Below are 17,343 nucleotides of genomic sequence, written 5' to 3' on the forward strand. Positions count from 1 at the left end.
CTGGAAATCAGAGGTGGGACCAAGTCATTGTTTTGCAAGTCTCAAGTAAGTCTCAAGTCTTTATCCTCAAGTCTCAAGTCAAGTCTCAAGTAATGTCAGGCAAGTCAGAGTCGAGTCTCAAGTCACTGGTGTAAAAGTCAGAGTCAAGTCACAAGTCTGAAACTTTGAATTTCAAGTCCTTTCGAGTCTTTAAAAAAAAAAACGAAAAAATAATGTTGCAGTTATGCTAAATGTAAATATTAGACCATGTAATTTTAAATCTGTGTTTTTCTCAACACATGACAAAATAGTGAACTTAGAAAATATACACAAATTGTGAAATTGCACCTCTTTAAAATGCAGCTCAATTAAACTTAGCTCCAAGAATAATTTTCACCGACAGTTCTGAGATAAGCTGCATGTTATTCTTGGATGCGGTTGTAGGACCGGCTTTAAAATCGCATGACAAAAATATCATACACATTAAAAAGAACTGCATCACCAACGTAGCCTGGACAACATTTGCTAGTTAGATGAAGTCAGCTATCTCATTGTAGCATATTTATATGCATATTTATAATCATACGGTTCTTGGAGTGAGTGCACACACTCATGAAGTTTAGTAACTTCAGGTCACTGCAACAAGTCCAGGTACAGTTTACCGACGGATGGGTGCAGGACCTTGAAATGCACCGTGTAGAACGAAAGACCATCGTACGTATCATAAGTTTACCAGTCTCACAAATTGTCTTCATAAATACACATTCCTTAACCGTTTATTAATAGGACCTTTGAGCTCAACGGTAATTAATTAGTAGTGGAAATAATTTCTGGTAGCATCACAGAAATGTAGCAGTGACAATAATATTGTATGCTGTAATCGTACTGGGCAATTAGTGATACAAAACAACTGTTTTATCCTGTGAATAAAAGCATATGTTTTTGTTAATGTACCATAATAACAGAAGCGAAACACAATATTGTGTCAGGACAATTCACTATTTATGCACAATAAACACAGGAGCATAGCGCGACAATTTCTGTTCAGCGCCAGACTTGCTTGTAACCTATATCACCAGTTATGTTAAGAAAAATGACGCATTAACTACAACAGCAGACTGACCTTTGTGTAAATGCTTGGAGCAGACTAACCTGTGAGCTGGAGGGTTCTGGGACGTTATATTTGATCTTTGAATGGCTGCAATCCAGTCGCGTCTTTGTTACTTCGGAAACATGGCTCGAACAATTTCTCTTCAACGACGTAATCCGATAACAACCGATCTCTTTACCCGTCGGCTTCCCGTGGCTGTCATGCGACCGGCTATTGCAGTTAATAATACAACAGCTTCTTGACATTTTTGTGTTTCTTTTTATCGCTGTGTGACTGATTTCAATTGAAAGCCTGCGTGCGCTACTACCGCTTGCCACGAGTTCCCAGAATCCTTTGCGGTTCTACCCGTGAATGACGTCACATTTTCAATCTCTATATAATATGCATGTTAAATTTTATATTTGGGGTAAAATATCAAGTCTTTTCAAGTAAACCGGTTCAAGTCCAATTCAAGTCCCAAGTCATTGGTGTAAAAGTCCAAGTCAAGTCACAAGTCTTAGAACATTTTTTCAAGTCAAGTCTAAAGTCATAAAATTAATGACTCGAGTCTGACTCGAGTCCAAGTCATGTGACTCGAGTCCACACCTCTGCTGGAAATTGCAGCGAACTTATCAGTCTTTGCTCGATCACAGCGGGTGGACTTGTCATCAAAGCGTAGGTGTTGCATGATGTCTTGGAAGCGGTTTCGTGCCATAGTTCCAATTATCTGTGGGTTTCCCAGGTTTGCTGACCAGCAGTCATTTACCGATGGAACCCTGTAAACCCCCCGCAAGATGACAATTGCAATAAATGCCATTAGTTCAGGGAGGTCCATGAACCAATGAACATGCTCCATGCACCACTCAGCAGGCCATTTGTAAATATGTGTACAAATGGTTGGTTTTTTGTACTGTTTTTATCAATAAATGTCAGCAACAAAGGACATACAAAGGACATGTGTTGATTTCTCCCTAAGATGGCAAACTGAAACACTGAAACACTCCACTCCCCCACCCCCTCAATCACTCACTGAGTGATTGAGGGGGTGGGGGAGCTGCTAAAAGCGGTGAGCTTCCTTTTGTGTTTCATCTTGATGCATTCTCAATCATCCAGGGAAACAAATCTCCAAAAGTCACCAACTTGGAGTGTTTCAGTTTGCCATCTTAGGGAGAAATCAACACACATGGGTGTATGTCCTTTGTTGCTGACATTTATTGATAGGACATACACCCATGTGTGTTGATTTCTCCCTAAGATGGCAAACTGAGTGGGAGTGGAGTGTTTCAGTGTTTCAGTTTGCCATCTTAGGGAGAAATCAACACATGTCCTTTGTATGTCCTTTGTTGCTGACATTTATTGATAAAAACAGTACAAAAAACCAACCATTTGTACACATATTTACAAATGGCCTGCTGAGTGGTGCATGGAGCATGTTCATTGGTTCATGGACCTCCCTGAACTAATGGCATTTATTGCAATTGTCATCTTGCGGGGGGTTTACAGGGTTCCATCGGTAAATGACTGCTGGTCAGCAAACCTGGGAAACCCACAGATAATTGGAACTATGGCACGAAACCGCTTCCAAGACATCATGCAACACCTACGCTTTGATGACAAGTCCACCCGCTGTGATCGAGCAAAGACTGATAAGTTCGCTGCAATTTCCAGTGTGTGGGGATCATTTGTCACCAACTGCATCACGTGCTACAACCCTGGTCTACATATCACCGTTGATGAACAGCTTTTCCCATCAAAGACTCGGTGCTGTTTCCTGCAGTATATTGCAAGTAAACCTGACAAGTTTGGGATCAAGTTTTGGGTGGCTTGCGACCTAAAATCCAAGTACACAGATGCAAAAAAAATCAGGCCACTGTGCGATGTGTTCACTGCTACAGGTACACATGTGGTAAATGCAGACGACAGATACCGTGGCAGTGCCAGGATTGTGAGTGATTGCTGAAAATGTTGAAATGTACTCACTCACTTTTTATCATTATTTGTAAATATGTGTACAAATGGTTGGTTTTTTGTACTGTTTTCATCAATAAATGTCAGCAACAAAGGACATACAAAGGACATGTGTTGATTTCTCCCTAAGATGGCAAACTGAAACACTCCACTCCCCCACCCCCTCAATCACTCACCCCCACTCCCCTCCCTCCAGAATTCCTAGGTAACGACCTAATATACATATGAATGACTAGCCAATTTAGCTTCCACTTCCACCATTTGACTGCTCTCCGGGTTTTATAGGTAGAAAGGTAGAAGCCTGGGGATGCTAGTGTAAGGAACCCTGTTGGAATAAGCACATTTCTGCCTGAAAAAAAGGAGTAAATGAGCGCTTCGAAGTGAAAGAAGCAGCGCACGCGTCGACTTTGCTGTCATCCAGCTGCAGACGCACAGATGACTATAATATTAATTGCTTTTCTATATAAACCCTCCTCATAGATTCAACACGTGCACACACACAGCTATCATGAAGAGAGGAGAAAGCATGATGGAGACATTGTTAACTGTCACACATTTATGCATACTCTTCCCTGCAACACAACTGGTTTGTCTCTGGGATTGTGTGAAATGTGTCAAATATGTCCAAATGAAAATAATTGAAAAACTCAACAGGCCATTATATGTGGTCCATTCAAAATGTATTATAAAAGACAAGGATGGCAAGGTTTTGGATGATTAAAAAGGCCCAAATGGGGAATGTTTTCGTTTTCGGTGACACATTAGTAACTTGTCGCTGACTCTGGCCGAGCTTCCAGCGGTTCAAAATAATACTTCCCCTTTCTGTTTGTTCGTCTCGCTGCTTATTTATCTTGTTCTGTCTGCCGCTCTCCCTTTCAGTCCCTACTTCACTTTATCTATTTTCTCTCACCGCCTCCTTGATTGTCTCCATCAGATGACAATTACGTGCGGGTCGTTTGAGACTCGCAGTCATCAAGGAGCTACAGGAGCAGAGAAGAGCCCCGGAGCCTGAGCAGTGAAGGCAAAGAGGAGGGGAGCAAAAGAGAAAATGTGGTCAACACTGCCTCTGGTGGTTGCAAGGAGTAGTGTCAGGGAGTCCACTTGCTTATAAACAGATTTTATAATCGAGAAGGAAACAAACTTCTCTCTCTCTCGGTCACAGGGATGCAGCTGTAAACTCGGTGAGCTCCCTGTCACTTACAAAGACATCCACGAGAACAGTAACTGTGCAGCTGTGAAGCAGGAGCTTAGGTAGAAATAAGAGGACGCTCAATTAGACAATCCGCAATCATTTGTGAGTTATAGCATCTTTTCATGTCTTTTTTATCCCATACATTATACCACAAACTGCATCCTCGCCTTATCATTCTGCCTATTTAACAAAGTGAGTGACACAAAGCAAAGATGACACAGACATAGAAAAGTATCTTAATCTCCAGGGATACACATTTAAAATGTATTTATAGGCCAGTCCAGGTTTAAAAAATATTAACTCTGATGGTCTACAGACAGCAAGATGCTGTGTGAGGGCCTGATGTCATCTACGTGATACAAAAATAAAACATATTTTAAACACTATAAATGTTTACTGCAAAGGGTTCAAAGGTTTGTTCAAGAAAACTTGGGCTGAGATTTACAAGCGAGGATGCACTAGGACGGAGTACAGTACCTGCAGGAGGAGGTGGTACTTCAAGACTCGCTGCATAGGAACCACTAGCAGATCTCTCAGTGTGAACTTGCCATAGTTGGCTCTTTTTGAGCATTCCTGCACAAAGACAAGGATCAATAAAATACTAAATTCACTTTGAAAAAATGGTTTTATTTTACTTTCTAGAAGTAAATGCAAGCAAACTCGAGCATCACAGCTTTTTAGAGTAATTTCTGCTTCCAGCTGCAGTGTCATCACCGGCAATGTCTCAGGTAGACACTTGAGGGCGTAGTCTGACCATCCTGAGAAGCTGTGGAAGCAAACAGCTTCCACTGCAGTGCACAATAACCACTCACTCATCCTTCTTTAAGAAGAGCACAAAACTATTTACCTCTAGCTTCATGCGTACGTCTTCTCTGTTTTTGCTGATGTCATCGAGGGTGGCGATGGCTGTCTCCACATGGCTGCAGTATTTCCCATAGATCAACAACCTGGGGTAGATTTGACAAGTGAAGAAACTACAGCAGGACTGGAAAGAAGTCTAAACACAACATGTAGGACTTTAAATGTTTTCTCAGTCTTCACAGTGATGATCTTAGGTGCGATACATAGGTTCACACCTACACACTGTTTACACAACACACAGAAACCTGTCATAACACAGCATATACATAAAAGTTTGCAGCTTCTTGGATGTACAGAAAGAATTATAAGAGCTTTACAGAACTGTTAAAGGATTACATAAAGCACTAAATACAATAAACTACAATGTTTTTAGATAAAGTTCCCCGTGTGCACCTCTCTTTGAAAGTGATGAAGATCTGGTAAAGGTTCTGGGCACTTCTGTGGTGGACTGAATCTTGGATTTCCAGCAGTAAACACTTGTGGACTTTAACCAGGTCCTGAACAACAACAAGAGCAAATCTTCAGTGCTGATCATTAAACTCCTGCATCTAACAATTTCTTTCCCCTAAGCTACAGATCATTCCAAGAACTCCATTAATGATCTATGACTAAGAAAATCATTAGAAATGCTCATCACAGCTCACTAAATGTTGAGGTACCGCCCTCAAATATGTCAACACACAATAAGAATCTTTGACCAAAATTCTGACTTTAACTATATTCATTTAATTTTCATGCTTCATGTTTATTGAGGTTAAAAAAAAAACTTTTTTTTTTATTGTATAGGCCTGCAGCACAACTGATATCATGTTGCCTTTGCAAACCTACCTAAAAACTAAAGACACTGCTATTATCTTGAGGTGTTCTTGCTACTTTCTGGTCACTGTTAGCATTTCACAGTCAAACAGTGAACGTAAATCAATCAGTCAGCATATTTGATGTCAGTATGTTGGCATGTTAGCATGCAACACAAAACAGTGACCTGTTTTTGGACAGTTAAGGCTCTTAAATAGTAGTAGTAGTCTCTTTGTAATGTTAATTTAATGCACATTTAAAAAAGGTTTAAAATCTTTTTTTTATTGAATTTTGCCATGTAGGTGTGAAGCTAAGCCATCATTCCTTTCATTATTTACACTTCTACATTCCTCCTATTGTGACAGTCGGTGGGGTAAAAGACCATTTAAAGGAGAATTTTGCAACCCCCTCAACAATGACCGCTTCCAAAGGCGTTGACTTACCGGAATATTCACAAACACCTTCTCCATCTCAGCTGGGGACAAGAACGTGTTGAGGGGAATCATAAAGTGCTGCAGGAGAGAAACACAGAGAGGGAATGAATGAAGACAAAGAGCCTCGTTCCTCTAGAGTAAGAGTGGGAAAGTCATTTTGCGTGAGACGCTATTATATTATAGGGCTAAGTTGCAAAGAGCTGCAGTCAGCGAAAACAAGCAGGAGCGTCTGGGTCACGACAATAATCTCATTTTCAGAGTTTGCAATTTAATGATTTCCTCTCAGAAAACTCCCACAGTGTAGTCACCTCTACATTTCAAAGGAGCGGGCGAGCACAAACTAAATTCCACCATCCACTTCATATCGAAAGTCATCTACTGAGGCGCTCCTCTGGGAAATCAGGCGAGGTCTTTTAGCAGACGTGAACGTACACAAGAGGTAGAAGACAAGTAGTCCAAGACAGTCCTGTAAAAAGTGCCGGGTAAGGTGGAACACATCCACAGGCGAGCGGCTGCTCTCAGAGCTCTCTGTTAGGGCGTTTGTTGGAAGGAGTGCTGGGATTACATTTTACTCACGGCTAATTTCAAAAATATAAATACATCCTTCACCTCGCTTCTTTCTCTGGGTGTGCGGAGTGTTACACCGCTTTTTTTTGTTTCCATTACACCCGAAAAGAGGACATTACAGTTTCACAGTTTCTCATATTGAAGGTGATAAAGAGGCCAAATTGATTTCCAGTCATCCTTCGTAAAGGGAAACAGAGCGATAATACTTCCACCTAATGAAATAAAGTTAGTTAGACTGACACCAATTTATGAAACAGTGCTGGCAACCTGGATATTAGTGAAAGATGTCCAAAAGCGCTTCATCCTATGTTCTTTCACAACAGCTTTGTGGGTAAGTACTCGTCACTCAAGCTAACTGAGACACACTCGCTCAGCAGGTTTAATAGAGAACTCTGGAGGGCCCGCAGCTTCAAACTAATTCAGTCATGTCACATTAAACCTGTGATCGGGGGCCGCTTTTTTACTTCTGAGATGTAACCAAATCACAATAACTGGCAGTTATAATTCTGATTACTTCAACGAGACGATGTTTCCAAGTATCGCCAGCGTACAAACTCAGCATGGGATGCAGATGAGATTACCTGCTTAAAATTTCAGTCAGCACGTAGCAATGTGAGGAAGCCTGGGCTGCACAATGACAACCACCAGTCAGCCAGTGTGTACCTTCTCTATAGACTCCAGGGTCTCAGTGTATTTCTCCTCTGTCTGCTTGATCTCTGTCAAGCAGCAACTCCTGATGTCAGTCTCTGCTTGCTTCTGGAACGCCTACGCACACACGCACACATTATACACTTGAATAGATACATTGATAAATAATCACTTAAATTTAAAAAATGTATATTTGAAATTTAAACAGCATTTTAAAGGCATTCAGAATCTGCTTTGGCACCAAGGTTCATCTGACTTTCTTTCAGTGCTTTTGTTCAAGTTTGCCAAGTTTCAGAAGAACTCTTTTGAAGGATATTTCAGATGGAAAGATAAAAGAAGGCCAATTTTTATTTTGTAAATTTTCAATTCCAAGTTTCATGGAAACCACAAAGCAATGAAGACCAGCTCCACATAATCAAACGTCCATTCAGAATTCAAAAAAGTTCAATTTCTCAAACTATATTTTCTCAAACAGATACCACATTCTGAGCATTTCATTTTTATTGCAATGACTAATGTTTTAAATGGTTTCCAAACAAGAACCTACAAAAAAATATGCCATCGGTGCAGGATGTGGTGTTATTTTTCCATACTGTCCCCAATGCTTTTACAAACCACACATTGCATTACATTTTGCCTGAAACTGCCCATAAAAGATTTATTGAGCTTAAAATAAGATGTGGTCAGCTGAACACTTGGAGACACAAGTAGGGAAGTGCCATCCATGTCTGATCCCATCACCTAAGACAGGGGTGGGGGAACTCCAGGCCTCAAGGACTGGTCTCCTGCAGGTTTTAGATGAGTCCTTGATCCAACACAGCTGATTTAAATTGCTACACTACGTCCTCAACATGTCTTGAAGTTTTCCAGAGGCCTGGTAATGAACTAGTCATTTGATTAGGGTGTGTTGACCCAGGGTGATATCTAAAACCTGCCCTTGAGCCCTGGAGTTCCTCACCCCTGGCCTAAGACGTCAGATATGATGGTAGCATCACTTCTTTCACCAGTCTTTCTTTGCAGTCTTTGACAACAAGAACAAAAAAACACATTTTCAAGTGAAGTTACAGAGGTGGACAAACCGGAGGAGGGACAGCTTCTGTCTTCATCAGGTCCTCGTAGATCTCGCCGCCTTCTTCGTCATCGTACACACAGTCATAAAGGTCCTCCTCATCCTCCACTCCATTCTCACTGCAGGACAAATGAAAGAATAAGGCAGTGACACTGCATTACATCACGCTGCTGTTTGATCCTGAGTGAGTGGGATGAAATGGTTTTCACTTCTCTTGACAAGCACACACGGTTCTGGTTTTACAGATGTGGATTTTAATACCACACTACAAATCTTGTTAGAAGGGGACAAAACTTAATCCCTTGCTGTGAAAGTGGCTGAGGAACACGCAGACAAGAAAAGACTTTTATGTGTGACGCCACCAGCCTGTTCTGACTGCTCACATCGGAGCCAATTACTGCAGCCTTAGCAGGTGGGCTAACATGATGTGACTCAGTGTTTGTGTGCGTCTTCTTTACTTTTCATACATTTATTTTAGAACCAAATGTTCCCAAGTTCAAAGAAACCTAAGGGGATAATTGGACGTAAACAATTAGCATGTTTTATTAGGGTAAGGAGCAGGAGGTGAGGTCAAGGATAAGAGATCTACAGCATAGGTGGTGGACCATAAAGGAAAAAAAAATATTTCTCTCTGTGGTTTGCTGCTCTGTTTCACCTAATGTATTATTGTCATGTCTAATGTATTATTGTCATGTCTTATAGTAAAGGGCAATAACTCAAACAGAGACGAGACAATGTGTCAAAATTCATTTAGGACTTGAGGGTAAAGTGGGCCTCTGTAAGCTAACAAAGGAGCTACAGAACATAAGGTTACGTTGTAACCTTGTTTCTCTGAGTGAGAGACTATTTCTCAGTCTCAATATGATAGAGAAAGACAGCTTAGCTTGACGTTATCGTAAAAAGAAGATATAGGTAGAAATAATCTAATCTACTTTAATTCATCTTTATCATAAACAAAATATGTAAATGCTAAGCTGCACTTCCTGTTTTATAAGCAGCTTTTGTGTGAGGGATTTTGTTACTTTTGTTAAGAAACAGTAGTAAGTAGTAGTAAAAAAAAACAACTATTTTTTTCATGCTAGGTTTGGTTAATAGTCTAGTACAAAGACTGATAGCTAACAGCCTAGCATAAGGCCTCATAGCTAACAGCCTAGCATAAAGCTTCATAGCTAATAGCCAAGCTAGTCTATTTCAATTTTAGTGTTTTAGTGGGCATTACTAGATATCTAGAATACAGAGAAATAATGCCCTTAACTATTACTTTTAACTTATACTATCTCTTCAAAAATTAGTGCAGTGAATTTAAACACTTTGTTAGCCTTGCACATTAAAACAGATTAGAACAGATGAAATCTCCAGTGATGAGAGAGAAGAATTTGCTCTTAATCCTAAATGCTTTGCACATATAAAGCTTTATTTTGGTTCTAGATGGGCAACAACATTGTATGCTTGGCTAAAAAAACCCAAATGAAATGAAACCTCTTGTTGTGTGGAACGGCGTGCGCGTGTTTCTGTTGTGTCCGTTATATGGCTGCTAAACGCTGAGCAGATGGGAGAATGTGGCTCAGTTCAGTGAGATCCAGGCTGACACATCAAACCTCCCGTGCTGGCTGCTATCAAGCCACTGTTTTGCTGTCACTACTCTTAGTGTGCCGCTTCCTTCTGTAGGAGCTGTCAGCGTTAAACACGGGCCAAACCACTGTGTCACTGTAAAGGTTTCCAACAGCATTTCTGCTGTAGGATTATGGCTCTCTGCTGACTTCAATTACCATGCAAGTGCCAGTATTTCTGATCAGAAACAGACAGGAAACTGCAGTGTTATGAGCTATGAACTGGAAAAACAGAGAAGGGACAAAAAATCTGTCCATGAATTGGCATCTGACGCATTCAGTCTAAACAAAAATGCATTCAAAAATCCATATCAGATAGGCCAGAGTCAATAGTCCTACAGCTGCATTTAGAGGAAGGCCTGTGAATGGGACTGTGCCAGACATTCTGTCTGCAACGGAGGAGGATTATGTCATGTTATTATTTTGTCCCTGCTTTATTTCCAAAGGTGAAAAAAAGGTTGGTTTTAGTTGGTATCGAACACCGACCGACCTACATTGGTTGCACGCAGTATAGCTAACACCCTCTCTATGAACTTTAAAGGGTATTTTTAGACAGAAAAATCTGTCATTTAAATCTGCTAAGCTAACAGGTGTCTGCAGAGCAGGGCTTGAACAACAAATGATTAATTCACAGTCCCACACACCCCACTTGTAGCTAACTAAGGAAAAGAGCGGGGCGAGTTGATGCTGAAAATGGCTGCCTTCCAGACAACACCCAGGGAACAAATGGCAGCTTTATCCTCACAGGCGTGGAGAGTTTTAAGAGGAAGCCGAACACTAAAGTAGAGAGACTGCGGTGCAATGGGATCACAGCGGTGAGCTGTCAGACCCCAGACTGCATCTTGACATGTGAAAGGTTTAATGACTGCATCTTGTGCAGCTATGCTGACAAAAGCTGTCTGCACACATCCGGAAAGACGTGTAAACATCTGCAAAAGAGCTCAGAAACCCCTTTTTGTTGGAGTATGCTCATTTTACATTTACTCAGCGTGCCATAATGACACACACATGTGCACATAAAGACTCACAAGGTTGCTGACTTTTTAAAATGTAACATGTGTATTAGAAATCCATCTTAAAATGTTCTTAAGGATATGGCTGGAAACAAAAGGGTGGAGAGCATACTCTATGAGGTCCTCCAGGTGGTTGTAGATGTCCTCATCTTCAACACTGTCCTCTGTTGGAAAGGGCCTGAGAGGAGAAAGCAGTCCGTGTTTTAGGATTAAAATACCTCACAAGCTTCCAGTGGCAGTATAATGCATCCATTACATTAGATTTTATTGTTCACTACTAAGATCACAAGATGCAATGAAAGAAATGCATTGTTTTGTATTAAAACATTTCACTTCCACATACCTGATTCCAGTCTGTTGTACAATCACAGTGTGGGAGAGTTTAGAAAGTGTGTCCATAACCTGAAACATAAAACACGTTTCAGGACATCACAAAGGTGCATTTCTGATAACAGACACACGAGGGCAGCATTTTCAAACACTTCTGTGTTGCTCAACAAACAAACTGGGGCATATTTTACAGGAACACGTTCATATGCTGTGTTGTTTTTACATCTTCATGTGGAATTATTTTTGTACTGCGTTGCCTCCTAAAATACTCACTTTATATTTAAATCAAATAGAAAAGAAACAAGGAACAGAAAGAGAGAAGAGAAGTGTAATACACACAAAAAAATATTGCTTTGGCTCCCAGTGTGTGTGTGTGTGTGTGTGTGTGTGTGTGTGTGTGTGTGTGTGTGTGTGTGTGTGTGTGTGTGAGACCAGATTGACTAATTACCTGAATGTAGATATGTTATGTGAGTCAAAACTCAACAGGGGAACTCTGTTTATTCTCCGTTTTTGAAACCTGCCAAACGGCCCACAAACCTCCTTTTTGAGGCCAAGCCTGCACTCACGCTAACACATCACAGATATAATACAGATAAATTTGCCTGGGAGCTTTCTGAGATCAATACTGATCACACGGCTCCCTTCCCCCCTCCTGAAAACAGAGGCACTAGTGCTGCGCGATACTGCAGATTTCGGTATCAGTCCGATACCAAGTAAACATAGGGCCAGTACTGCCGATACAATACCGGTACTTTTACTCTATCAAGGCAGTTCATGTAGGGTAGAGCAGTGTGGTATGACTTATGTGATGAATCATCACTGATTTTCAAAATTTGATCTAATTTTAATGGACACCGAATCACTGTGATTTTTTTTCCACAATTACTTTACACAAAAAAAACACATCTTTCAGCTACATCAGCTTTTCGTGTCTGGGGTTTTGGGGACCTGGAATATAAATGTGGGCGTCTCTACGGCACTTTGGCTCAACTTCTGTTGTTTAAATGTGCTATAGGCTATAAATAAAATAAATGTGACAGTCAACACATTTTTCATAGTGCATGTTTGAGGTATATTTTTTGATTTCCCAAAAATTAGTTTAACATAAATCAGCAGGCTACAGAGTGAACTTGGAGGACAGAAACAATGAATCCATCTCATCACGCTAGTATCGATCTGAGACCGATACCAGCGTCAGTATCAATACTATCGATATCTGGATCGATCGGCCCACCTCTAAGAGGCACACAGAGAGGACAGACAGAGAGTGTGACATATGTGCAGAACTGTGGGTTGTTTTTAATACCAGTATCAGCTGGAAAGGATGTCTGATAGATGAGTCGTCTGCTGCTTATCATTTTCACGTGATGATGGAAATCTTGTGAAATCCTGATGCGTCACGAGCAGCAACACATTGAGAATGCGCAAAATAAAGAGTGGGAGGATGCAAAGGAGGCATTTCAAATCAAACCAGCAGTACTGAAGTTGCTGCCCAGTGAAGGACTGGGGTCTTTATGTGTGTGTCAGGGGGGATTAAATGGCTTGTTGGGCTACTTGGTGCTTCTAAATCCCTCACACCCTAAACATGCGTGTAGAATGTGCTATTGTTGTTGTTTACAAGTACACCTGCAAGCCACCTCAACCTTCACAAATAAGCTATGACAGCTTGACAGACCAAATCCAGGCAAAACACAAAAAGAAAAAAAGAGTATGTCAAGCACCGCGCAGCTATTTAAGATCACTGCTCTGAGGGCACTGACACATGTTTTTGTCAGACGCTCTTTTATTTGGTTTGGACAGGTAGAACACTAATAAAACTAATTTAGTGGCAAAATCCAAACACACACACACACTGGATGTAGAGTTGTCACACAGAAGACGCAAGTCCTGAAGCAGGTACGTGAAGGTTAGACAATAATTAGCCCTTTATCAAGCAAAGAAGGATGATAATAAGGATTCAGACTTTAGACAGCACTAATGCTTTAATGCAGTCTAGGCAGTGCTCTTGCTTGTTTTATGAATACAGAAATGGGCATGCATGTTGGTATTGCGATCTAAACAGAGCCGCGAATGAGATAATAAAGAGCTGGCGACATGCGTACAGTTATTAGACAAAGCTGATGTAGCGCTCTCTCTTTCTCTCTAATAATGAATGAAGGGCTTGACATCCGGAGAGCGTGTTGGCAGGTACAACATGTTCAAATGCTGCGACTCGGCCGCGAGCTTCTGGAGGCCCTCCAGCTGTAGCTGGCAGGCGATTTTAGGGGACGAGTTCTGCGAAGCGCTGTGCTGTTTTGGCTCCGCTGACTACATGAGTCACACGCAACTAAACTGACCATCTGCACAAGACTTTTGGAAGGCTCGCCAGCATTACATCCATCTGCAGTCGCGCCGCTAATAATAGAAATGTGAGGAAAATGTCCATAAATGAAATGGGACTTTTTACAAGACGGCATGATTTTGGTGCAAAACTTAATTGGTCAGCAAAGTAAAGATGTTATGTAAGACTGTAACACACATCGAAATCCTACGTGAAAGCAGCATCTACTGTAAGAACTCAAAGTTAAAAACACACACACACACAGAAGATCAAGCGTTAGATTTGGTGTCCAGAGGTCACGGGCTCAGCAGCAGACACGTACTGTACTGCAGCAGCAGATGATGAAGGCTCACAGGTCCTTTGATGGAGGCTAATAAGCCTGCCCTGTCTGACTGTGGCTGCACCCCTGGATTAAGTGATTCACATCAGGCCAATTAAAGCAGGATGAAGGATGTGTCTGCCCACAAGAATGGAAGACAAGCACACAGAGCCTGCATGGGTGGGCTGACACAGAAATCACACATGTATGTATGTATGTATGTATGTTAGGGCTGCCACAAACGATTATTTTGATAGTCGACTAGTCACCGATTATTTATGCGATTAGTCGACTAATCAGATCATCATCCACTGGACGTAAAACTACAGCTTATTGCACCAGCAGCATCTGCTCTTATATAACTATCATTAGCTTACAGCTTTAAGCTTTTAAGGTGCTAACTAAAAATAAAGACAAGATGATAGTTTATTCAATTTTAATGAAATTTGCAGATTGTTTCGGTGAAGTTTAATAAACTCCTTGCTATCTAAAATATAACAGGACAACGGAGTATATTCTCCAGCATCTCACACTTCTGATAATCAGCTGTCTGCTTGACGTTTATTCAGCTGTGTAAAAACTATAACTTTAATCTCAGACAAACCGATTTACTCAGGAACAAATAAAATACAAAAAAAAAAAAAGCCAAACAACAACATTTTTAATTTATCTAAGTGACTCATATATTTAACCTGAGTAGCGAAAGACGGCGGTGGGTTTGAAAACAATTTGCCGGGAGTCCGGTGTTCTCACCGCGCTAGTGACCTAGCCCCCGGCTAGCTATGAGCTAGTGGGTAACAGACGTCTCCGAAAACGTCGGAGCGCTTTTGAAAATATGTGGTGTCCTGATAAACTGAGCCGATATTTGAGGTTTACACAGCTACATTCTCGCCTGAAAATATGTTAAACGTTTATTTTGTGACCCAGAAAGAATAATAAGAGTAATATTAAAACTAACTAGCTGCCGCCATTGTTGGCCGCGCTATGAATTCTGGGACACAGCTGCTTCTTCTTCTTCTTCTTCTTCTTCTTCGGGGTTTAACGGCAGCTGGCATCCTTGTACATGCAGTGCTGCCATCTTCTGTTTCAGTCCGTTATTACACTCTTAAATCCTGCTACTTATTCCTGCGTCTTTTGGGATCTTACAAAGCTTCAGTCGTCGACGATTTTGATAGTCGACGTAATCGTGGCAGCCCTAATGTATGTATGTATGTATGTATGTATGTATGTATGTATGTAGATAGATAGATAGATAGATAGATAGATAGATAGATAGATAGATAGATAGATAGATAGATAGATAGATAGATAGATAGATAGATAGATAGATAGATAGATAGATAGATATGACTTGTGCATTAATATTTAATCTTAAAATTGGATCACTGTCACACAGCGACGCCACTGGTTGGATTGTAATGACACGAGTGCCATGTTTGCTCTATTTAGAGGAAGATCAATAGTAACCCATATATCTGTCCTGGAGATCAATCGGAGCCTATTTCTGATCTCCATCGACGGCCTCTTCTTTGTTTATCCTCGCTCATCCTTTCCTTCCTCTCGTGGCGGAGAGCAGATCAAGCAAATGGTTGATGCATTGTGAACGTATAACATGTCAACAGCTTTATTGGTTTCACACACAGCCCAGCACGCTGTCCCAGTTTCCTGCTCTCTGCTTTTACTCCTCCTTTCTGTTTCTCCTTTTCTTTATTTCTAAATCACCGATTGCCAGCTAAAAATAGGCACCACTGTGGAACACATGAAGCTCATCATATTACATGCTTTGCATATAGACTTCCATCTACACGATCAGCTGTCTGGCAAACTCCACATTTAAGATTTTTCTTGTGTAAAACAAACCAGAGGTGTAACACTTGAGGGGCCAGTTTAAACCACACCAAACAAACAGGTGTGAAAGCATCTTGCAGCGTGTTGGCGTCGGCTGCATTCTTCTCTCGCTGCTGTAGCAGTTATTTCAACGATTGCGACGCTCGCTGTCTTGAAGCCGCCTGTGTTTGGAACAGCTTGGGTTTGCTCTCTGCACAAAGACTGTGTCTAAGAGGATGAGTTTGAGGGTGTTAAAGTGAAGGATGCTCTGTGTGTGAGTCGCTGCAGCAGAGGAGAAACTTAAAGCTCCGATTTATCTTTTGGCCCAAACAAAAAAACTAACTAGCTCTGCTAAAACATGCAAAACAATATTATAAAGTTCTGTTAGTCTCATCTACAAATGTCTTTTTTTCATATCAATCGGTCGCTTTGTTTGCTTTTTCTCCACTGCCTCTGTCAGAGGCCGCGCTTGATGAAACTTTAATGAAAGCAAGAAGCTTTCAGTACGTCCAAAAAAAAAATCTTGTTTGTATTTTCAGCAAGAAAAACCAAAAAGCTCTTCCAGTTCAACTGCTTTTCCCATCAAACATTTACTGTTAAAGTGGAACAATGTAGAAGAAAAAGCCATCAAACGGCACCACAGAGAGAGTGAACACGATGCACTCTGGTTTATATCGGGTGTAGGTGTAAGTGAGACATGGGGGGTGGAGTACACGTGTTACTTAGACTAATTGATCTCAGTTTGCTTCTTGTGTTTTGTGACTGTGCTGTTGGGCGTGAGATTTATTATTGTTATTTGTGTCTACACACACACACACACACACACGTGGATGTGGGTGTATGCTTGTTTGGGAGTACATCCAGTTGACGGATGCAGCTGGTGCATAAAATCTAATCCAGATATAAAGGGGAGAATAAAAACCTGATTGGCACAGAAAGAGAGAGCGAGAGCGTGTTTGACAATCAGTGCCACGGCTCATTAAGGCCCATAATACATCATTAGTGTGTTTGGATATACAGATGTATAGCTGATTGGAATGCAGCACACGTCGGCCATTTCCCTGTGTTTTGCTGCCTGCGTCATTTAGACAGCCATTCTCTGCATCAAGCTAACACTGCTTTCCATTATTTCTATGGCAAAAACAACTTCTTTTAAATGACAACAAGAGGCAGTCTCAGAAACCTCAGAGACTGCAGAGTTCCTCCTCTTCAGCTCTTTGAGACGGCTTCTGAGTCAAACCGCAGGGACTTTCAGGTTTAATCAAGTGTCAGACTCAAGGACTTAAAAATGAACCAGGGAACCAGTTTAGCTCAAAAGTTC

General features: G+C 41.1%; 1 protein-coding gene across 2 annotated transcripts in view; it reads right to left on the bottom strand.

The window, feature by feature from the left end:
* The window catches only part of vav3 (vav guanine nucleotide exchange factor 3), a 99,829-nt gene that overhangs the window by 46,278 nt on the left and 36,208 nt on the right, over window positions 1-17,343 (bottom strand). For both annotated transcript variants that reach the window (XM_080865742.1, XM_080865743.1), the window contains exons 3-10: window positions 11,570-11,628; window positions 11,339-11,404; window positions 8,614-8,722; window positions 7,550-7,651; window positions 6,329-6,397; window positions 5,484-5,587; window positions 5,077-5,176; window positions 4,707-4,802 (exon numbers count right to left, since the gene is read on the bottom strand). In XM_080865742.1, the coding sequence (XP_080721868.1) occupies window positions 4,707-4,802; window positions 5,077-5,176; window positions 5,484-5,587; window positions 6,329-6,397; window positions 7,550-7,651; window positions 8,614-8,722; window positions 11,339-11,404; window positions 11,570-11,628 (705 nt within the window). The remainder of the gene's footprint in view (window positions 1-4,706; window positions 4,803-5,076; window positions 5,177-5,483; window positions 5,588-6,328; window positions 6,398-7,549; window positions 7,652-8,613; window positions 8,723-11,338; window positions 11,405-11,569; window positions 11,629-17,343) is intronic.

Source organism: Rhamphochromis sp. 'chilingali' (assembly GCF_963969265.1).
Source record: "Rhamphochromis sp. 'chilingali' genome assembly, chromosome: 18".
NCBI lineage: Eukaryota > Metazoa > Chordata > Actinopteri > Cichliformes > Cichlidae > Rhamphochromis > Rhamphochromis sp. 'chilingali'.